Consider the following 24,824-nt stretch of genomic DNA (forward strand, 5'->3'; position numbering starts at 1 on the left):
TTTTTTTTTGGCAGTTTTCACTGGAAGGAAACCAAAGGAAAATTTCATTCAGAAATAAACAATTCCAATAACTGTAGCCGTTAGGTAAATTTAGCTTGGAGTGCCTTAATTTAGAATAGAATAGAAAATTAATTTATTATTCTAGGACAATTGTCCCCTAAGAATAAACACAGGTACAAATAGAGGCTTTATTAGTTTGGCCGGTGATTAACAAGAAAATAAATAAATAAATAAGTATTTACAAAAAGTGAAAATAAAAATAACAATCGAAATTAAGGAAATAAATTAAAACAATTAAAATTTCGGAGGAAGCTGAATAGAAAGGAGATAACTGAATAGAAGGGATTTAAAGATAGATAGGGTAGGAGCATGGCGGACAGATGATGGCAAGGAGTTCCAGAGAGAGGTAGCACGTATTATGAAGGATTTGCCAAAGGATGAGGTACGGTGAGAGAGATCGGATGAGCGAGATCTGGTATTATGGGAATGTATCGAGGATTTAAACTTAAGGATTTGAAAAATATAGGAAGGCCTTTGAGACTGGATGACTTGAAAAAGGAAAGAAGCCAAAAAATATTGGCGTCTTTTTTAGGTGCCTTACTCTATTTTATAATTCTGGATTAAATCAGTTTGTAAAATTTTCGCTGCAGTTCATTTTAGCGTTTACAATTTGAAATTACCAATCCTCTTTTAATTTTAAAAGCATAATTTAACCTAGTCCAAGGTTCATAGAAATATAAATGTTCAGCGCCACAGTTGCGTGTTGAAATCAGCTGGTCTGATTGCATTTGAGTTGTTTATGAAAATTTGCGAGGAAGACGGTTACCGCCATTGAGGTAACCTATTAGGTAGAACAAGTTGTGAGTGTTCAGTTAGATTTCCAAGACTTGGTGAGATGCACTTACAGATGTATTGTGAGGACCTAGACATGCTATGCGCCGCTAGTAGTAGTTCTAGTAGAGTAAAGAAATGCACTCAATTTGAGAACCGCCGTCTTGGACAATGTTTCTACGGACTGAATAACTGTCCTGAAGAGAGCAAAACAATGCAGCCGCCGGCTATTTGCAACGTACGAAAGTTTTGCTAAACATTCTATGGACCAAATTTTCAGGTACGCGAATACACTAAAAATCAGAATAGGTTATCGAATTATCATCAGTTACTCAAAAGATAATTTCCTGAATGAACATATAGTTCATCACACTGTTTATCCTAAACTAGATAAAACTATAATTTTGTATTTATCTTTGTAAGACAATCAATTATAGACAGAACTATTTTTCGTGTGTTCACAGATGGAACTACTGCTGATGATGACGTGGTCAGTGGCGACAGTGCTAGGCGGGGGCGGCATGTCGCCAGAGGGGCGCGGACTACGGCCAAACCCGGCTGCCTCCCAGGTGGAACTTATGGAACCACAAGATCCATCCACCGAACCAAGACCGCAGGATCTAAATTCAACTATATTAGCCGCTAAATTAGGTCCAGCTTTGGATTTAGAATATTCTAGCTTGACTAAACCTGTAAATGATATCGTTACCCAACATTTTCCATTTAGGTAAAACTTATTTTGTGCTGTATATATCTTCTTTTTGTTGTTTTACTGCAGCAGATGAGCTACTTAAATAATCTTATGTAAACATACTTACCACGTTTTAAACCTAAATCGTAAATTTGCAAAAGTCAATAGCTATTACAATTTTTCTATTCCATAAAACTTACATCAATGAAAGTAAACGCAACTTTCTTTTAACACATTTCACATAAAAACAATTTTATAAAACTTACCAATTGTACTGAAAATTAGTTGACTACATAAATTTGTTGTTTTAAAGGTACCATTTTCCAAAACTCTAAAAACTGACTATTCTAAAAATCGGTTCAGTTAATTAAACCTTTAGATGGGTCAATTTTCTTTAGAATTAGAATTAGGACAATGCTCAGAGCGCCATTTACTCCTAGCTACGCCACTGGTTGGCTAAACTAGTTATTATTCATCTCGTACAGCTCAGTAATATCTTCTTCATACGTCAACCAGGGTGACATAATATTCGTTGACGTTCATCCAGTTTTATATATGCTATTCCATACGTTTGAATGTCTTGGAAAGTGGGTGAGCTATTGTGTTCAAAGGAAAAAGACTTTAAATTCATTATTAATAATTTCCTTTTTATGTGACATCCGTTTAGCATAATTATTTAGTTTAGAATCATAATTTATTTATTTTTATTTTTTAATCGTAGGAGAAATAATATTGTGATTCATAAAATATCTAACATCTAAATTATCTTCATTCAGGAGAATAGCAGGTATTTTGCGCGCGTGGTAATTCTTAGAAAATAATATTGCGTAGAAAAAGATCTCCCCCCAATATGGTTAGTTAATTATTTGAACCATTGAACAAAACCATGGAAGTTTCTGTGAATGGACAGAGAAAAAAAAAAGCCGTGAGTCCAAAACAATCACCTGTGACAATGTCACATGCCAGTAATTTTGTTGTTAAAGTCTTGTTTCTGAGAAAATATTGTCACACAAAATCTTTGGCACAGCACCCTGCTTCATCGTCTCCACGAACTACCATTTCCTGAATAACTACTCATGCTGTTTTCTCACACAGAACCATCCCTCAGGTGAGACAAATAAAGTAAAAAAAAAAAAAAAGATTGATTATTCGTGGAAGGGTCCCTCCTTTTGCTCTTTAAATTAGTTACATTTGTTCTTATTTAGTTTGGTCAATTCACGGATAAGATAACAACTTGTTTCGATTGAGATTTCATATCCTTTAAATTTCAGAATTACGGGTCACTTTTAATCAACCCTTTGACCTCTAATTTAATGGAGGGACTACCTTCATTATAAGCTTCCAAACCAGCAACTCCATTTAAGGATCAAAAGTTATTAAATCCTTATAAAATAAAATCAAGAGAACATTTTTTGGCCTCAAAGATTAGGGAAATAAATATATTCATAGAATGAATAAAAATTGCAAATTGAAAGAGCTTTCTAGGATTAGGACTTAGTGGAATTGATCAAGAGGAGAAAGTATAAGTGGTTAGGGCATGAAAGTAAGTATGAGGTAGTCCAAGATTCCCAAGAGAATGTTGAATGGTCACTCTGGAGTGGCTAGAAGGGGAGAAAGCTCCGAGACCCAGGTGGCAAGATAAGATGGAGAAGGATTTTCGCGGAGAGTGGGAAGCATGGTTAAGGACCGAAGAGGCCAAGACTTCGAGTACAGTAGAGCAATTACAGGAGAAAGAAGAAGATTTGGTATGAGATAAGTGCGGACAGTTATTTCCAAGAGCGCAACAATTTTGGCCATTAAACTGTTAGTGAATGAAACACTATTTAATCGTTAATTTTGATTTCTTTTCTCTTTTTTTTTCTGCGACCTCTATAAAAGATTGTCCTTCTCTCAGAGGAAGCCCATTTTGACGCCGCGATCTAATTATATCGTCTTTCTGCGAAAGGGTTTAACGATGATCAAGAAAGATCTTTGTCACTTAAACTGTTCCTTTCAGGGAGAGATAACGGTAGTATCACAAATAGGTAGAATATTCTTAGTTACTATTTCAACTATTTGAACAACCAGTACTATTATAGAGTTAAGGATAGAATTAGTTTTAAATAGGCATTTAATTGTGAATTTCATTTTAAAATTATAGAGCTCATTACTATACAAAAACAGTTGACTTTCTGAACCTTACAAAATAATAATAATAGTTAATTATTAACATATCATTCCATTTATTTAGAGTACTGTTCAGTCAAAAAGGAAGAAATCTTATGCCAATTTCATTCATAATTTTCTTTATTTTATTTTTTTGCCAAGCTTTCGATTTTGGGACTAGGTCATTTTCTGGGGTGTGGAACGTATGCTTTGCAGAGAGTACAATGTAAATTGAATTGATTTAAAACGGGTTTTACAAATTATTTACTGGTTAGTTTGAAAGTTTTTTATGTTAACAATGTAAAAAATATAATTTTAATAAACCAAAAGTAAAATAAGTTTTAATTTTAGTGAATAGCAATAATCTTTCTTCCTTTACTTTTTATGGTCCATATTATTCAATTTAGTAGTAAATTCTTACAGTCACTTCAATTTTTACAGGAGAACGCGCAAAGGAAGACTGGTACCAATCGGTTCAATGCCAAAACATGTAAAAGATGTTGAATTGGGCTATGTAAGATTGAGCGATGGTAGTAAATTGAAGACTAGGGTGCCTTCAAAGCTGCGACGCAAGCTGAGACAGCTGCTGTGGGCGCTGACAGCATGCCCCGTGGGCCACAGGTGGCGAGATCTGGGGCCGAGATTCTGGCCCAGGTAAATAATATTGCCGTTGTCTGCCTCTTTTACCGAGCCAGGCGAGTCGATATTTATGTGTACACAAAGAAAAAAGAATCAAAGTAACATTTTATATGTTGAAAATTATTATTTCAATTGTTCCAGTCTGTATTTAAAAAAAAAAAAAGACTAAAAGTCTTTAAGTAGACTAATAGATAGTTTTTAAAAACTTTAAAAAAAGGTGCTAACAGTTAATAACAAAAACATTTTGCAAAAGACTCAATTATTTCACTAATAAATGGCTTAACTATGTCATAAACTTGACAGTATTCAAAAACCTCATAATATCATTTCAAGGCTACTATGTATTAATTTACATAATCCAGTCTAAAACAGATTATAAGTTAATAAGTAATGGAAGAAACCTTACTTTAAAAGCTTCAGGGTTTTATAATTGATTGCGGTATATAAACAATTTGCTTTCTACTTGATTAGAGACTTAATTATCACTGATCTACCAGTAAGTAACATAGTGTAGCTCTGGTTACTTATTCTATAAAGACAATATTTTCTTAATTGTTTTATGTTTAAGTGTTTTACATTAAAGTAGAACTTCTAAGGGGCACCTCTCAATTGCGGATTCATCTAAATTAACATTTTTCCATTTCCTGGCGGAAATGCAAAAAGAAATTTATAAAAGCGTATACATTTCCTTACAAGCTATCTTAAAGTATGGTTTGGATGTAGACTTCTTGTTTTAGTATTCATTTTTTCCACATTACTTGCGTGAGTTTAAAACAGCTGTTGAATTTTCTTTTGCAGTTTAAGATATAATCTCCAGCATTTGGGACGGGGAAGTCATTACAATCCTGTATCACACCTTCCTAAATCTCATTTACTGGTGTTAGATGGTAAAATTTAAAAGTCTCACAATCTAGGAGTATATTATTCCTACCTATTCACTTTCCAACCAACTGAATCTTTCTGGAATGATTCTCTGTCATTAAATTGTTCAAACATTCAATTAGAATCATTTTCATTCATTTTATGAAGCATCATTGCCGCCTAAGAAGTTTATTGTAACAGTCTTATGAACATCAAGTATTAAAGCCTTCCGTCTTTACAAGGTTCTGGGACTTTTCCACTAATCAATCTGGATATGAGAGACTGTTTCTTGCTCTAAAAACATGCAAAAATCAATGGGTTTTTTATTAGCTGCAGGTGAAGAGAAGTGGTTGTTGTGCCGACCCTAGAACTTTCATTAAGAAAAAGTTCAGCTTGTTAAAATTTAGGTTTCTTAGCAAGACCTTTTTGGACATAATTTAAGTATTACCTTTACTGACAGACTCAAATTAGCGATTGTAATGCTATTTGACAGAATGTCCTGCCCCTATCTTTCACAATCTCTACAGAAGCTGGACCCATCCACAGTAGGGCAACCTCTAGAGATGTTTTCTAAGCCTATGATGCCCAAAAATAATCATTAAGTCAGATTTAGTGGGTGTGGGCACTCGCCTTAGTCTGGATGAAGAACCGCGTACAGTTTCCGGCAGGACCACTAGGAGCGTTTGCCTCGACCCGCAGAGGCTGGTGAAATGAAACTTTTACATTGCAGGCTGCTTCTAAGAAACTTCTAAGGTGCCTCTCGGAACAGTCGCCAGATCTTCGCTTCTGGGTTCTCGCTAATGCTGGATGCATAACGGCCACTAAATTAACTATTATCACCCAAATTTAGATAGTAATCCGACTATAAATACTATATTTTCATGACACCACCAAAGTTACCCAAGTGTTGTTTTGTTTTATAACATTATCTCCAAAAGACAAGCGTCTTCTAGATCGAACCAAGTCTTCCTACAATGTGCAATCTAAGCTCTAAATTTTGTTAACGTGCTTAACTTGTTTCAGAACTTAAAGTTTAAAATGAAATGAGACTCTAAATTTTATACAAAACTCTCAAAATGAAGGGCAGCCCTTCCTTTTTTAAAATTTCGTAGTTATTCTATTTTATCCAATCATCTTGTTAAATCAGACTCTTCCCTTATTTAATGAGACAGTTTAAAGAGGTTTGTGATGTTGCTCAACAACAAGATCTTCACAGTGTTCGATATCGAAACGCTATACAGGATATATTGTGGAGGTGTTACTGATGGGACCACGAAACAAACCACCTTTTTTTTTAAAAGTTACAACTTCCTTCCCAACCTTTAAATTAGGTTAATCCCACACAAGTACTCTACAGCATGTCTACAACTATGCAACCTTTAGTTCGGTCCCACCCTTCTGCCGTATTTACATAAAACTGAATTATGTTATTTCTTCTCATATATATACTACTTTCACAGCGTTTACTTACCTGGTTTATAACAGGGCTTATTTCATTTCGTTTGTTTTTAGAAAACGCAGGCCTTTCTCTAGAAGCTTACCAAATCTCTCATCTAACTTTTGTTTTTTATTTTCTCTTGTTGTTTTTTAGTAGTGTACAGTTTAATATTGTTTAATTCATGAGTAAAGCTTTTTCTATTTTGACCTGCTCTTGAGAAATCCAAATTTTCTTAAAGCTGAGCAATAAGTGGACTTATTAAATTGCCCCTAAATCAAGTGTGCCTCTAACTTTAAAGCTTGGTTTTAAATTTAACTGATGGAGCAGATGTATTAAGCAAGTGGTGATTATTAGAAGCTTAATGTGGTTGCAAGAGAACCTGATCAGGTATCTGGAGAAGATCTTCTCTCCCTAAAAAATATCCCTGTGATCGGTTTTTTCACCCAAAGTTATATGCCTTTTAGTGTATTACTAGTTTACGAAATTATAAGCAAATTGTTATTTCAGTAAATCATCCAAAAAAAATTAAATAAAATCTAGTAAAATTAGAGTTCCTTAGAGAAGTTTAAGTTTCCTCAATTTTTAAGTGTGGGGATAGTGTGTTCCAAATAAATCAATTTCTGAAAATATTTGTTTCATACTCAATGACCTCAAAACGATATTTGCTGAAAGGTCAATCTCAAAAATTTGATACTTTCTCTTCCTGTTGGTACTGTTGGCAAAAATTTTTTGAAGTTACAACATTTTTAAAGTTCTCTAAATTTACCTTGAAAAAAAAAAAATTAATAACAATTAATTCTAACAATCCAAATATTAAATATTAACATATATGTTGTAACAGGTGGTTGAAAGAAGGACATTGCCCGTCCAGTTCATGTTCAGTGCCAGCTGGAATGAAATGTCGGCCATCAGCTACTGTACATAAATCATTGCTGAGATGGCACTGTAGAAAGTCCTGCGGCTGGATAAAGGTACAATATCCAATAGTGTCAGAATGTTCTTGCAGTTGTGGAGGTGGCGGTAACCATTCTGGCGGCTATACATAACCCAGGATGGTGCTCTTTTATACAGTATTGGGTGTGACAAGTGGAAAAGCTGAAGAATTAGTATGGAAATGGTCATTAAAAATTAAAAAATATATTATAGTTATAAAAGAGTGGATCCAAGGCGAGAAGGAAGTCTAGTCTAGCGGATTATACGCGCTACCAGCAGTTCTTTGGCCGGGAAGTCGTTTCAAGCTTTTGTGTATTTGTAATGATATTAGCTTCCCAGCTGGATTTTTATTTGTAAATATTTCTATATTAAAATAAGCTCTCTACTAGAAGTTTTTTTAAAACAAAAACAAAATATGTGTAATCTACTTAAGAATAAAAATATCTGAACAACTACTTTTGTAACTTGACAAAAAAGAAAGTTCCAGATGTTTAAATAATCAGAGTTCTTCATAATATATTCCCATTCGACGTTTCACACTTACACCCAGTTTGTTAGGGTGTCAAGGGTGGGCTGGGCAAAGTTAACCTCGCAAAGATCTGCAAGTAGAGTATGTGGTACAATTTGGATTATTAATGATATTTGGATTATTAATGTGTAAGTTGAGTTAAAATATTATATGAAAAATAAACTGTGAAATAACTTAAATGTTCACCGAAGTAAAAAAGAAAAAAACATAAACTGCAGAACAGTAAAAAATTATAATTTAATAACCAAAATGTACCCCTTATTTGGAAGAAGCTTTAACATATTTAAAATAATTTTTAATTAATTATATTTTAGTGTTAAATTAAATTGCAACGTCATTTTTTTAATTAAAACATGAAAATCATATAAAATAAAAAGCTTGTGTAAAATGATGTAATATTCTTGTATGCTTTATATTGTTAATATTATTATTATTTTTTTAATATCCGTGTTTATGATTTTTATGCTAATATTAATTAATTATCATTATCATGTAATAATTTATACAAATTGATTGTGTAAATATTTTATCATGATAAGTTCCATAAAGTGTAATTCTAAGCAGCTTTTTATACATATACATTTCACTTATTATTATTTAAATAATTTATATTTAGACAACAGAATAAGAAAAATAAGGAATTCAGAACTTTTTCTTTTCTGTTGTAAGGTATTATAAATACTCTTTAAAATCTGTTCATTTATCTACAGAAAAAGGAACAAAAATTGTCGAAAGAAGGGTTTTATATAACGTTAGGCTTTTTCGAGAAGTATTTTACAATCAACCCTTAAATAACTGTACTACCGGAAAGTTTTAATAACTCGAAATACTTGTTAAAAAAATCTATTTTTAGTATTACCTATAGTTGCGAACGTTTTGAAAAAGTTTGTTATATATGAAAGCGAAGCTTCTATACTCTAATCCCTTACTATCTAGTGCTAAAAGATAGCTTCTTCTAAGCTTTCCGTATGTAGTCTTCGGGAGAATACTTCGCATCTTTCCTTCCGTCGAAGAATACCCAAAATATGGGAGAAACTTCTCTTCTTAGGGAAATATTATTTCAGAAAATTTACCTGTTTTAAAACTTTGGCTAATCAATCTTATCAGAACAGTTTTTTTTTTTTTTTTTTGCAGCAGCAGCAGCAAAAAGCAGCCATTCAAGTTCATGTATCCTTGAGTGGATTGTTAATGTAATTCTATGTTGATAATTGTGAACATGTCCTAATTTGCAATCACATGAATTAAACAGATAAATGGTTAAAGATAACGGCTTTCCACAGCAATTTGAAAAACTTTTATCTAATCTGAAAGACTTTCTTGATCACAGTATAAGGTGTACACGAATGTGTGAAGGAGATTGCCTATGGATACCCAAAACCTAAAAAGGTACACACATCAATAACTCTGCAAAGTCTGGTAGAGTTGTCACACATTACAATCACTATCTGGTTCACAATGCAATTAGTACGTTGGGCTATGCGGTAATTGCACAATGTGCAGAAACGTGAACTACGGAACAACCTGTCATTACTATTCTAATTCCAATTATAGATTGAATGGACTTTAATGTTCTAGCAGACTTAAATTAACTTACAGAAATCATGCTGCATAACAGCAATGCTACCACAATTGTAGCTTAACGTTTTTTCCCCCAAAAAAGTCAATTGCAGAAATAAACTTTTATTTGTTCAACGATAAGTTTATGAACGATTAGACAAATAATTTGTAGTATAGAAACATTGTTTTAATATGTGAGGGACGTTTAGAGTTGTGAGCGAGTACAGCTTTGAAGGAGTGACTTATCCACCTCCTCTATAACACATTATTATTTCAAACGTTTGGCAATTATAATAAAGGTACGATCATTGTACAGTTATTTAAAAAATTATTTTTGGTTTAACTTCAAAATAATTTTAAAGATATTAGAATCCATTTTAACATTTAACTGCAAATATCATTCTTCTTTGCAAAGAAAGCAATGTATCTAATTTATTTATGACTTTCTAGGATATTGCAAATTTTTATGTTGATCAGTTAGAATAAGAAAACAATTGTTGGGCCATAATAATAATGCGTATCAATTTTAAAGTGCCTTCAAATTTTTAAATGAGTAATGTATACTTAAATTGAACTGTTATAATTCATTATACTCTTGGACAAAATTATCTTAAAAATAAAAATTTGTCAGTGATCTTTCAAATTCTTAATCTTTGGAAGAATTTTGCCATAAAGTTCTTAAGGTCTGTGATTGATAGTTTTTAAACAACATACAACTTAGTTGGTCTACTTTTTTTAATAGTTAAGAGTATGTCTTAGAGAAACATACTCTGTATGTTAGAGTCTTTGTTTGGCTAAAAAGAGAGATTGGAGTTCAGAGGCGATTCGCTCTAATTTATAGAAGAAAAAGTGAAGAATACATGAGCATTTGATCCGAACCTGTTTTCTTAGCAGAACAAGCTGGAAAATTAAATGAATTTAAAACAAACATACTTGAATAAAGTGTAGTATAATTTTGTCCATCAGAATAGAAACAAAGTGCGTTTATAATTAATTACCCACCTTAAAAAGTGGGGGGAAAAAATTATAAAAGAAAAACCTAAACGAATCGGGTGAAAGTAAAATACACAGAAACCCATTCAAAAAGAAACACGTCTCGAAGTGTGTACGTGTGTGTGAGCAATATATGTATAAAATAAAATATGTGGGCCTCTCATTCCTTTATATCGTGGGCTGCAGCGTCCTTTACAAAGCTGCAAAGGAAATGAGTAACAGGTGGTAATTGAGGAGTGGGGTTGATACGGACATTGTAAGTACACAGCTTTGATGTTAACATTTCGAGATTTATGGTGGAGATTTTGAAGAGATCAGTTTTGTGATGTTTTTCAGCGCTGTGTTTTAATTCAGTATGATATTATGTATATTTCATTAATTCCAAAATTAATGCAACATTATTCCGAAAAAAATAACAGTTTTATTAATATCACCAAACATTTTCAAAGGTCAGCTTTAAATGAAAAAAAAAAAAAAAAAATACTGAAAATAACGTGGTGAGAAAAAGATATTGAAGCAGGCTATATTTTCATTACAAATTTTATTTTTGTAGAAATTAGGAGAATGTTATTCTAAGTTGCAACCTTAAACATAAATCTTAAATAAAATTAAGACAACCCTCTTCACAATCCTGACTCGCAGCTTCTTTGCATAATATCAAAATCTTAACAGACCTTAATGATAAATTCGCATGAAAAATTTCTAAAGCGATTATTAAAAATACTCTAAACATTCCGATTTTTATCGATATTTTCCTTTTGTGACCCTTAAACCAAAAAAAAAAAACCTTTGTTCCTATAAACGCCGAAAAAGCAATCTGCAAAATGGCTAATTTGTCTGAATTAGGGAATAGGTGTATCAAGCAGGCCGCGATTCTCACCTATCTTAGTTTCTACCAGCTCCACTCAAGACTAGGGCTTGCCTCAATTCTTCTCACGAACACAGTTAAGAGTCCGCATCGGGAATCAAAACTGAAATCCTCGCACCAATGGCAAAAGCGTTAGCCAGTAGTCCTTGCGTGATCTTTTTTCTAGGCCAGGTGAACAAAACTTGAAATGGAACATTCCTTCAAAATGCCCGATTGTATTCAAACAAATTGTAATCCTGAGTTTAAAAATGCCCATCCCCCCCCCAGAATTCCAGTCAACATCCAGTAGATCCAGAACAGATTGCCTCCTTGGAAATTTGGGACCACTGATTTTTTGCACTGAAGGGAGAAGTAAAGACTAGAAACTGCAGGCATATTAAAGTTTTTTTTTTTGTTAGTTTCTTTGCCTAAATTAACGCAGTTACCCGGGATTCATTGCACCTCATAGTAAAACGCTGTGTGGGTCTGAAAAATACCCGACAGAGGAGACTGTGGACTGGGTCCTCAACTCTTCCAACGTTCCACGGTTTCGTCGCAACTGCTTGTCCAAAGGAGGTCAGTTTTTCAGAGGCTTGTAAAGCTTACATATTAGGTAAACTGTCTCTGAAAGATGTCCCTCACTTTAAATTCCCTGCATATTTCTGTAAATATCAGACGTAAATTTTCCAATATCCATTTCACAATATTTTACTGCAAAAAAGTTGTGACGAGGAAGCCATAAGCTATGTAACAAATTTTATATCTCCAGCACATGATTAATATTAGCTTTGACGAATTCATTTTTCAAGAGAAGAAAATTCTCTTTTTTTGCTAAAAATTGCAAAATTCCCAACAATCTAGTCTTGTAAAAACTAGAGATTTCTTTTATAAAAAACAGTAGGCAAAAATTATTGTGCAATCAATCGGCTTACGACAATCAAAATTATAGTTAATTAAATATATATATATTTCTAATACTTTTACCGATTGTATAAAAAAATAGAATTATATATTGAGGACAAAACAAATTTTATAAAACAAAAATTGAATATAAATTGTTGCACTTATGAGTAGAAAAATAATCACTGTTACCATTAAAGATTTTTCTCGTTCAGTATTCAAAACATGACAAAAAAATTTAACAAATTTTATTACTCTTCTTTCTTAAACTAATCATAGTTTAAACTAAGATTAAGAAGTTCTTAAATCTTTCTAGAGACAATGGAAGAAACAAATTATTTTTGAAATAAATTCAAAACTAATTTAACCCTTGTAAATACTTTTGTATAGTTTTATTTTTGATATTTATATTTATAAAAGAAATTATTATTATTTTTTGGCAAATCATGACCTTCCTAATATTCCTGTAAGTGCCAATATAGAGAAATAAAATAAAATTTAAAAATATTTAATGTATTTAAAAATTATGTATTTTATTGTACAGTTATTACTTTTAGAGATCACTTGAAAACCCATACAGTATTATATAAGTTGTAAATATAACCAACTAACGGAAAAATAAAACAACAAAATAAAATAAATAAATATAATTGTATTTTTTTGATGTTGATATATATCGTTATATTTTGAAATTTAATGTTTTATTTATACATATAAATATAAATATAATGTACAAAACATGAAGTAAAGAAACAGAAAATGGAAAATAAAGTAAAAACAAATTCGTGCATTATTTTTGTACTTATTTTTTATTGCTACTTATTATTCCAAAATTTTTTTTTAATTCCAAACTCGTGTAGATCTTCGGTAAAGTTTATTTCTAGATTAAAAGCAGATTTTTCTGATTAAAACTGTCTGGTAGGACAGTTGTATAAGGGTTGATCGTCAAAAACTGCACGAAAAAGCGTAACGTTGAAAAACACCCAACTTTGACAATTTTTTTCTCTTTTTCTATAAAAGATAAAATTCTCAAATTTTCTTTATAATATAGGGCAAACCCTCCTTTATAACTGCAATTTTTTTTGCACCAACCTAGATCTGATAGATTTTGAGAAAAAAGATGCTGAAAATGATCAAAAACGGCTTTTTCAAAAAATGTACTTGTTCTTGTTCTTGTTGTTTTTGTTGTTGTTGTTACCTTTTTTTGTAAACTGCGTAGCGCCTAAACGCGTGAACCGATTTTCATGAATGAGGTGTCATTCGATTCGGAATTTTATATAGATGTGCCTTTTGGGAGTCTCGACGCTGTACATCGAATAGGAGAGGAGTTAGCCCCCTTTATGTAAGGCCCCCTCCAAAATTATTATCGCTAATTACTCTGTAAATCTTAGCCCGATTTTGATAAAATTTGGTAGGATGATAGTACATAACAAGATATAAGTTCTTTCTAGTGCTAGCGGTAATTAATTTATAAGTAAAATATTCTCCGCAATTCTAGGCACCACATGAGGATGATGGTATGTAACTAATTGTTTATCCTGGATGAGATAAGTAAGAAAGTAAGGGAGAGGTCTCGTGAAATGTAAAGAATGTGGTCAATGAAAATGAGGGTCGACCATACTGATTTATTCGAGTACCAACAGCGAAATCAACCCCAGGGGCCAAGGATTGCTTTTTTTTCTTGTTAGAGGAGTAAAGGATATTAATATTCGAGGAGAACTGATGGGAAAGACGATGGTCTGAATATGAAACCAGTAGAAGGTATTAAAGAGTACCAGTTAAGGTAGTAAGGCCACAATTACTAGAATAACGTAGAGGAAATTAGCAAGATCGTCTAGGGGCTACACTTGTAGGCAATAGGCTTAGAGAAGACCAAGTAAGATTTGGGATGTGAAGGTTCTGAGAGAAGCTTTCAAGTAGAAGTCGACCATCTGACTTAAGACAGGCAAACATGGAATGTACGTACAACTCTACAGTCTACCTCAAACTACTTAAGCGATGTACGGGATTCCAACGAAATCTATTTTCTGGCCAACGGGGTCAACTGGCAATTGGCTGATCTTTGGTATCCCACTGCGGAATCACAGCAGTGTTGAACTTGAAGATTTCTCATCAACAGACGTTTATAATCCAAGTAGAAGTTCTGAAAGATCACCCAAAGAGAGTTTGTCATTAACTTCATGAAATAAGATGATGAAATCTAAGAAGGTAGGTAGATACTTTAAACAGGGCGTTAATAGGGTCGTCATAAAAATCATTACAAAGTTTTAGAAGAACTGCCCACTACGCTTATAATAACTCTTTTTTACTAATGCATAAAAATATATATATAAGAAATGTTGGGCGAAGTTTTAACAACCATTTGTGTCGTTGACTTGCCCAAACTATATATGTATAATACTTTATATTGTTGTCATACTACGTGAGGGCTAGTAATGTTAAGAAGATATTAAAGTTAATAGGCGCTTAGCATCAATCATTCCCCACCTACGTAGATATTGTTATTCAAACCATTGTCTATAATTAATTGCTGTCGTTAATTATTATTACGTTGAGCTTACGATTATTATGGTAAGTTGATGGTGAATTTGTGTCACTAAGCATTTTAGTTATTAAACAATCATTAAATCGTCTTTACATGCTACGGTCATAAAACGTTATAATAAGCAGTAGTATGGCAAGGTAGTTTAATCTGGGTAGAATAGTGACTCTTCAATTGATGAGCGACTCGTCAAGCATGAAAATGGAATCTATTTATAGATTAAATTAAATTTTCATTTTCTTTTAATGATATAATTTCCTGTCATGAGGACTAATTTTTATTTCCCACCTGTTTGTAGCACAAAATTGAACCACACACGTAGTAATATTACACACTTATATAAAACCGGATTGATGAACACACTTTCTGCCTCTAACAGTTACAGATAGAGCATTCTGTAAGATAGTTCAAATCAAATTGTTGCGAGATGTCTTAATGCAAGATGCTAATCAAGCCTTGATTAGGAGAGGCCATCCTACACGAATGGAAATCAATCTACATGATCGTAATTCATGAACGTTCGAGTTACGTTTCATCTTTAGAACGGAAGCAAAAGCTGTTCAAACAATATTTAACAAAACGAAAAATAATAATAACGAAAAAACGTAAAAGCAACATCATTTTTCTTTGCTCTTCCCATTTAAAAGAGAAATTTAGAGAAACATTAAAATTGTTAGACTGTATTTTTCTTGAAGTCGAATAAAATCAAATCTACCTTACAAATTTAGTGTTATTTTTTTTATTTAAGTCGATACGTGAGGCCATTAGTGCCTGGAGCCCGTATCAATGCCCTGCCGGCCAGATAAACAGCCAGACAAACGTCTGGATAGTGATCTGCCGGAAACAAAAATTGGAACTAAAAAGAGAACAGGTAAGGAAGGGCATGCTACTCAAACCCGGGATCTCCCCGAGGGAGTCCAGTGAATTAACCACTGAGCCATGCTCTCTTCGCTTGAATTTATTTTCATTTTTACTTAAATTAAAGAGACTTATCAATTTTATTCACAATTATCAGATGGAACTTCAATAATTCAAGAATGTGGTCAAGAAAAAAAAAAAAAAAACTAATATCTTCGGATGATACTATTAAATTCAATGCGGTGGCGACGGGCAGTCTGAAATTTTCCATTCAGATAGTCATCAATCACACATTAGTGTATTCAAATGAATCTAATTATATCATAGGGTGCGCCCACTTTACGAATTTATAATTATTTCTGGTTCACTTGACTTTACTTCAGTTGTGTATAAATGATTATATTAAAACCAAACACACAAAAAAATAATTATATGAATTCATTTGTATACATTCAAACAAAACACTAACTTCTAAGTTTGATTTAAATTAATATTTGCCTAAGATATTTTTATTAATTAAATTAATGACAAGGATTTATGAAAGATAAAGAACATAGGACATATTATTAAAACTTCAATTTACTATCTAGCAAATATTATTTTTAATAATGACAACAGAAATTTATAATAATCTACAAATATATATTATATATCATAGCAGATAAACATACAATATAATGACTTACATATAAATGTTCCTCATCATACTATAACCAAGGACAGCTATTGCATAATGTTCGTTAGATACTCTTAAGCCTTGTGTATTCCCTAAGTTGACTTCTGGAAGAATTAGCTCCGCCTGAAAGAATTAGCGATTACTTTAAGTCTTTTATTTTACGGGATTGTCCTTTATTACTCAAAAATTATTGAAGACGTTGGGGAAATATGAAGAAAAGAAAAAAAAAAGTATTGATTTGGTCTGTTCAATTAAGAAATTAATGAAAGTGTATGTTAGAAGAGGTGTTGATTAGAAAATGCAATTAATTATTGCAGGAAAAGATTCCTGGAAAATCCCTGGATTTTCTGTGGTTTCTAAAAAGTTTTAAAGTTTCTAAAAGGTACTTTTTTATGGAAACCAATGGAGTTGAATTTCAGGGTTATTTTTAAATATATTGGCACCGAATTTTTGATTCTGATTCGATCTCCTCGTACATTTTCTGTGAACACTTAAAATCAAATTTCTGTTATGATCTTACCATGATCATTTATTAATGCATTACTCATCTCTGAAATCTGAATAGAGTTAAGTTAAATAAAGGTACTTTTTTTTCTTTAACATAAAAAGATACTATTTGTGGAAATCACTACAACATAAAACAAATAATTAGTCATGTTCTTTTACATTCAAACGAAATGGAATTTATTTCAATAAAGAAATCAATAATTGAAGACTGATTCCATTTTTGGTTTAACAATAGACTTTTGAAACTAAGTACAAGAGTTCTCCGTCAAAACTGTATTTAGAAATTTATTCTGAACACACCTTGAATTGTTTATTCAAAGTTTTGATTTGTTTTCTTTGAGCACATAGAATAATCTATTGGTAAAATTTACACTTTCTGTCCAAGCTGCCAAAAAGCAACGCTTTGCTGTATCGCATTTTTCCGAATAATGGAGACTCCAGTTTTCCAGACCCAAATAAATTGCTTTCAAGAGCGATTTTTGGATATTTTAAGTTCTGCTGACCAGTCCACAGCGTGATAAATACAGACCAGTGAGTAAATCCCACTTTATTGGATTCAAGTAGCTTCAAAATGGATATTCCCTGTAAAAAGTCCCTTTGGAAAATTATTAACATAATCGCAATGCTTTCTTTTACCTCGTACAGGAAGAGATAGTTTAAATAATAGAAAGCAAATTCCAGATGAGAGTGAATAGTTAAGGCACTTTTCACGTTTTTTTTTAGATTAAATTTTGCGTTACACAGAGGACATCAAAAAGTGTGTAGGGTAGGCTGAAATGTGTAAAATATAATTAAAAAAACAAACAAACAAATAAAATAAGTACAAATTTGAGGTGTGACTTGATCTTGCCCTCCCTTAATATTCTCCCAAAACAACTTCTACTAGAAGCTGGCCAGCTACATGCTTTTCCAAGTTCTTCCTTGGGGAACTTTTACAAGTTATTGGAAGAAAATATACTCTCTCTAGAACCAACCCAAATTCTGAAATTAAACAGAAATCATAATTTGGTGCTGAGGAGTGAATAGTCTTATCTATGTTGGAAAACGGCCTAAAAATATTTAATTAAAGCCACGGTAACCGAGCGGTTAGAGGCGAGACCTGCGAAGCTAATATGTATTGTGGTACTGGATTCGATTCCCGGTCTTAGACCTTGGATTTTATTTAATAGTTAATAAAAGTAATTTACAGTAAAGTATGTTTGCTACTTGCCTTCGTCCACGACACCTAATTGGTAGTTGGACGTAAAAGCCCGCCTGAAAAAATAGGCAATTACTTTACAATATTTATTTAATACACCGGGAGGGATGGAAAGTGTTGTAGAAAGTAGGTGACACCGTTTCACCTTTTAAATCTGTATAATTTATTGAAATGTATTTTAAAATTATTATCAGTATTTTAAGAAGTCCTTGGAGATATGCAGATATGTCTGGTGCACTTTGCGATCGGAGCGAGGACAACAAAATAACTTGGCGACACATAAGTATAGACGCGAGAATTTGTTTGTGTATTTAGTGCGAGAGACTAGAGATAGTGGATTTAACTGTTGTCGAGTAGGAAGGGGGCCCCAGTGAAGAGAAGGAGGACGTTATTAGGTTTGTGGCGGCTAAACTGTCCGCCTTCGGTCGCCTACTCGAGACATGGCTGCCCTTACTCAGAAAGATTAGCTCATCACACGCATTTACACAGACTCATATTAAAGAAAGAGAAACCAGCCCCCATCAGTGGCGCTCTCTCTCTCTCTCTCTCTCTCGCTGACACGGTGGTGTAGTAGCGTGGGGTTTCTTTCTAGAGTCCCATTGACTACAAATCTTTAAACAGCAGACAGGATACAAACATCAATGGGGCCGTATTTACTGCCGTCCACCACCCTGGCAGCTTGTGCACGCAACAGCCTACCTTTGAGGACGTCATCAACCGTCACATGTACACCTGTCTAGCCTGGTCAGCTTACATAAGTACGCCTTCATTGTTGGCCTTCATATAGATACAATACATATTGTGGAAATTTCAACATCACATAACCTGTAAACTTCTTTCTTCCATTATTTCTAATTATGATAAGTCACTTCTTAGAAAAATTTAATTCTTTTTTTTATCTTGTTACTATATTTAATATTACACATATTACTATAATATTAATAATTTCTGATGTGAAACTGAGATAGTACTCAGGTTTCTTAGAATGATGACCATTCTAAGCTGCATAATTGTGATGGTAAAATTGATCTCTCAGTTAAGACAAACTTGCAACAAGTGTCCAAGAATAACTTTTGCTGAAACGCATAACATATTCCCTCCTTTGATTGCTGCTCTGTAATTCACAACAGTTAGATTAATTGTCTCATTTTTATCTAGATTGGCGTGGTTGGTAGTACTTTTCCAAATAAATATATTTCTAGTTTTCTTCCTCAAATGATAGTTTGATTTCAAATTCATTAATCGATTTAGCTAAAACTTAAGCGTAAATATTCCCAGGTTTCGGGGGGAGAATATAGTTAAATATTTCATGAACAAAATCATTTCTTATAAATGAAAGTGATATTTCTTATTAAATATTTTATTTGCAAAAAGTACATTTAGTTTGAAATGTTTATTTATTTTTTACTTGAGTTAGATGAAAAGAAGCTGCTGGATAAACTTATTCTTCTAGTAATTTAGTAAATATTCTGTTCGTAAAAGGCACCCTTGCGGTAAAGACTTTAAAGTAGCAAATATATAATTAAATTGTTCATTTAGAAAAAAAGTATTTATTACTTTAGTTTTATGGATTTATTCTTTGGGCATCCTCTAAAGTTTAAAGTGAGGCAATAATTCTATTGACTATTTATTGCTTTGTTTTTTTATTTTTTGACTAGATCTTTAATTGTAGAATTTTGTGAAGGAAGATTTGATGATAGGAGACTTTTTTTCGTGTATCTCTCTCTCAAAGTTTGCCTACTTTTATTCCAGCAGTCCGGTAACTGGAAGATAACATATGTTCATCGGCGACCACAAAATGAAAAAGCCAATGAAGGAGTGTTGCAATAAACTTAAGCTAAAGCGGAAATGCTGTAACTTCGTAGACCTAAAAAAGAAAGAAGTTTAATGTTGGAATCAACCTCAAATATGCTTTGAATGGATGTATTAAGTTATAAATGACTGTTATTATAAAGGAGAAAAAAAATATATGAATATCCTCATGAGGACTTAAAAGAAATGCGGCCGTCTTTCGCTGCATAGTGATAGCTTATTAAAACAGCTACAAGTTTCCGAAAAGAGGCAACACTGTTGGCCCTGGACCACAGTAGGAGCCTGTGCGGACGATCCGCTCTTCTTGTGATGTACCGTTCTTTCTCCAACAACCATGTCTTCATAAATATAAATATATATTTTTTAAAAAAAATAAAATTCTAATATTATGACAACAGTTATTACGCTATTCTCCCCTTCCTTAATCCTTAAGAATTTGCCATGATCAAACTAAGAATTGCCATCAAAGAAAAATAATATTTTATATTTTATAGGATTAAAAATTTACTTTATTTCTTCCTCTGCCTACAATCTCCTTATCCTTCCAAGCTCATCAATGAATAAATAGAATCTTACCTGAACATTCATGCCACTTTCTCTCAGAGCAGTAATTGAATCCATGACAAATAGACTAATCAATTAATTGATTACTTTTCCAGGCACCGTGGTACCTCTGAGGGTGCATCAGTCCCACAATATAAACTGAAATTTCACTAACATCCCAATATTCTCCCAAAATTGCAACTATTTGGGTTTAGACAGACAACCTCATACGCAATTCTAATTCATGTTTCCTCAAATAAACATTTTTCAGAGGCCTACATTGTGAAGGAATCCTAAAAAACTTGTGGAAACCAACATAGGTATTTTAGATGGCAGTGGATTTCATTTTTTAACCTGCAATCTGTAAATAAGATATTCATTGTAATCTAATAGAGTCAGGAAGTTATTTTGACTCTTATTTTCTTCTTTTTTTTTTTGAGGATCTATTAAAATCTCTTAAAAACACTTTAAAAGTGATGAAGCTGGAAACTTCTTTAGATATCTCGTGGGGACGTTAGGAGCTAGGTGTTTTGGTATCAGGGAGAGCTTATCCATAACTGCTGTCATCCTATTTTTTGCTCGGCGTTTCCTAGAAGAGCCTTGGCAGTAGTCAGGAGTTTTAGGGGAATATATCCAACCTTGAAAGGAGAAGGTTATAATATCTTTTGCACATAACAGCTGGCAGCCAGAATGGGGTGGAGGCCAGAATGGTATTTTGTGATGATATATGGTTAATTGGGCTTCTATTAAGTCGAAAATAAAGGAAATAATAGGAAAAACTCGAAATTCGACGTTTAAAAGTGCACGAAAAGTGGGTAAAATTGACTATTTCTATCCGGGTAACATAATACGATAGGAGCTTCGCTTACAATCCTAGTCTGCTAGCCTGCACCGAATTGGAGAATATGACAGCCAATAAGATTGCAGTATTTTAGAATGGGGTGGTGGCATTACGGTTGGCTTTAAAACTTCTATTTTTCCACCAATCAGCAACCAATACGATGAATAGGTGTCAGCCAGAATGAGTTTTGATATTCAAGGAGTAAACTGCAGATTATTGGTTATATTATTGGACTAAAATAAAGATTTTAGGCAATTTCCTTCATCTCAATGGTAAGTAAATGTTACAAATAACATAGTTCATCAATTTAGAAAGGTATAAATGTTTTCATATAGCCGGCCAAGTCCATTTGGTTATCTACATAGAATATAACTTTTTATTGTAATTTTATGTTGTAATTCTATTCTAAAAGTGGAAACAACATTTTTTATTTACTTTTCTTGCCGTATATGTAAGGAAATGAACCAACATAACAATAAGAAGAGCCTACCAGTTAATAGTTCCTTAATACTTATTTATTCTAGCTGTTATAACTTCTTGACAAAGCACAATGTAATAAATACATGAATTAAACATAAGAATAGAGGCTAAAATGTATTTTATGCTAAAATCTTGTACTACACAAGTTTAAAAGACTGTTTATTTGTATAAATATAAGGAAATGAACAAACATAGCCACCCAAGTTGGCCTTTGCGTTGTTGATACATCATTAGCACTTACTTATTCTAAATGTATTAACTTATTATAAAAAAACAATGTAATAAATACATGAATTAAACATAATTACAGTGTATAAACTATATTTTAAAGAATAAACTTGTACAATAGAAGTTAAGAAGACCGTTTATTTGTATACCTTTCCCTTTTAGACATTTTTAATTTAACCACAAACTATATACTTTTTATAATTAAGTATTTTGTGGTGTTATATGGTAAATTGGGTTTCTATTAAGTCAAAAATAAAGGAAATAATAGGAAAAACTCTAAATTCGACGTTTAAAAGTGCACGAAAAGTGGGTAAAATTGACTATTTCTATCCGGGTAACATAATACGATAGGAGCTTCGCTTACAATCCTGCCTGCACCGAATTGGAGAATATGACCGCCAATAAGATTACAGTATTTTAGAATGGGGTGGTGGCTTGTATGGGACAAGATTATAGCATATAATACATTTTAGCCTCTATTCTTATGTTTAATTCATGTATTTATTACATTGTGCTTTGACAAGAAGTTATAACAGCTAGAATAAATAAGTATTAAGTAACTATTAACTGGTAGGCTCTTCTTAGTTGTTAAGTTGGTTCATTTCCTTACATATACGGCAAGAAAAGTAAATAAAAAATGTTGTTTCAACTTTTAGAATAGAATTACAACATGAAAATTACAATAAAAAGTTATATTCTATGTAGATAACCAAATGGACTTGGCTGGCTATATGAAAACATTTATACCTTTCTAAATTGATGAACTATGTTATTTGTAACATTTACTTACCATTGAGATGAAGGAAATTGCCTAAAATCTTTATTTTAGTCCAATAATATAACCAATAATCAGCAGTTTACTCCTTGTGTATCAAAACTCATTCTGGCTGATACCTATTCATCGTATTGGTTGCTGATTGGTGGAAAAATATAAGTTTTAAAGCCAACCCTAATGCCACCACCCCATTCTAAAGTACTGCAATCTGATTGGCTGTCATATTCTCCAATTCGGTGCAGGCTAGCAGACCAGGATTGTAAGCGAAGCTCCTATCGTATTATGTTACCCGGATAGAAATAGTCAATTTTACCCGCTTTTCGTGCATTTTTAAACGTCAAATTTCGAGTTTTTCCTATTATTTCCTATATTTTCGACTTAATAGAAGCCCAATTAACCATATATCACCACAAAATGCTTAATTTTAAAAAGTATATAGTTTGTGGTTAAAATAAAAATGCATGAAAGGGAAAGGTATTTAAATAAACGGTCTTTCAAACTTCTATTGTACAACTTTATTGTTTCAAATATAGTTTATACACTGTAATTATGTTTAATTCATGTATTTATTACATTGTTTTTTTATAATAAGTTAATACATTTAGAATAAGTAAGTGCTAATGATGTATCAACAACGCAAAGGCCAATTTGTGTGGCTAAGTTTGTTCATTTCCTTATATTTATACAAATAAACCGTCTTTTAAGCTTGTGTAGTACAAGATTATAGCATAAAATACATTTTAGCCTCTATTCTTATGTTTAATTCATGTACTTATTACATTCTGCTTTCACAAGAAGTTATAACAGCTAGAATAAATAAGTATTAAGGAACTATTAACTGGTAGGCTCTTCTTATTGTTATGTTGGTTCATTTCCTTACATATACGGCAAGAAAAGTAAATAAAAAATGTTGTTTCCACTCTTAGAATAGAATTACAACATAAAATTACAATAAAAAGTTATATTCTATGTAGGTAACCAAATGGACTTGGCTGGCTATATGAAAACATTTATACCTTTCTAAATTGATGAACTATGTTATTTGTAACATTTAATTACCATTGAGATGAAGGAAATTGCCTAAAATCTTTATTTTAGTCCAATAATATAACCAATAAACAGCAGTTTACTCCTTGTGTATCAAAACTCATTCTGGCTGACACCTATTCATCGTATTGGTTGCTGATTGGTGGAAAAATAGAAGTTTTAAAGCCAACCGTAATGGCACCACCCCATTCTAAAGTACTGCAATCTGATTGGCAGTCATATTCTCCAATTCGGTGCAGGCTAGCAGACCAGGATTGTAAGCGAAGCTCCTATCGTATTATGTTACCCGGATAGAAATAGTCAATTTTACCCACTTTTCGTGTACTTTTAAACGTCGAATTTCGAGTTTTTCCTATTATTTCCTTTATTTTCGACTTAATAGAACCCCAATTAACCATATATCACCACAAAATGCTTAATTATAAAAAGTATATAGTTTGTGGTTAAAATAAAAATGCTTAAAAGGGAAAGGTATACAAATAAACGGTCTTTCAAACTTCTATTGTACAACTTTATTGTTTCAAATATAGTTTATACACTGTAATTATGTTTAATTCATGTATTTATTACATTGTTTTTTTATAATAAGTTAATACAGCTAGAATAGGTAAGTGCTAATGATGTATCAACCACGCAAAGGCCAATTTGGGTGGCTAAGTTTGTGCATTTCCTTATATTTATACAAATAAACAGTCTTTTAAGCTTGTGTAGTACAAGATTATAGCATAAAATACATTTTAGCCTCTATTCTTGTGTTTAATTCATGTATTTATTACATTCTGCTTTCACAAGAAGTTATAACAGCTAGAATAAATAAGTATTAAGGAACTATTAACTGGTAGGCTCTTCTTAGTTGTTAAGTTGGTTCATTTCCTTACATATACGGCAAGAAAAGTAAATAAAAAATGTTGTTTCCACTCTTAGAATAGAATTACAACATAAAATTACAATAA

At 32.3% G+C, this 24,824-nt stretch overlaps 1 protein-coding gene across 1 annotated transcript in view; it reads left to right on the top strand.

Annotated features, from left to right (window-relative positions):
• Positions 1-7,692, top strand: part of LOC141449900 (noggin-like) — an 88,740-nt gene extending 81,048 nt beyond the window's left edge. Inside the window, exons 2-4 of the mRNA XM_074119837.1 lie at positions 1,296-1,558; positions 4,109-4,321; positions 7,447-7,692. Coding sequence (XP_073975938.1) covers positions 1,296-1,558; positions 4,109-4,321; positions 7,447-7,651 — 681 coding nt within the window. The 3' untranslated portion in view covers positions 7,652-7,692. The remainder of the gene's footprint in view (positions 1-1,295; positions 1,559-4,108; positions 4,322-7,446) is intronic.
• The last annotated feature ends 17,132 nt before the right edge of the window (positions 7,693-24,824 follow it).

This window comes from Rhodnius prolixus, unplaced genomic scaffold, assembly GCF_049639745.1.
Source record: "Rhodnius prolixus isolate KJV_2025 unplaced genomic scaffold, Rpr scaffold_1, whole genome shotgun sequence".
Lineage (NCBI taxonomy): Eukaryota > Metazoa > Arthropoda > Insecta > Hemiptera > Reduviidae > Rhodnius > Rhodnius prolixus.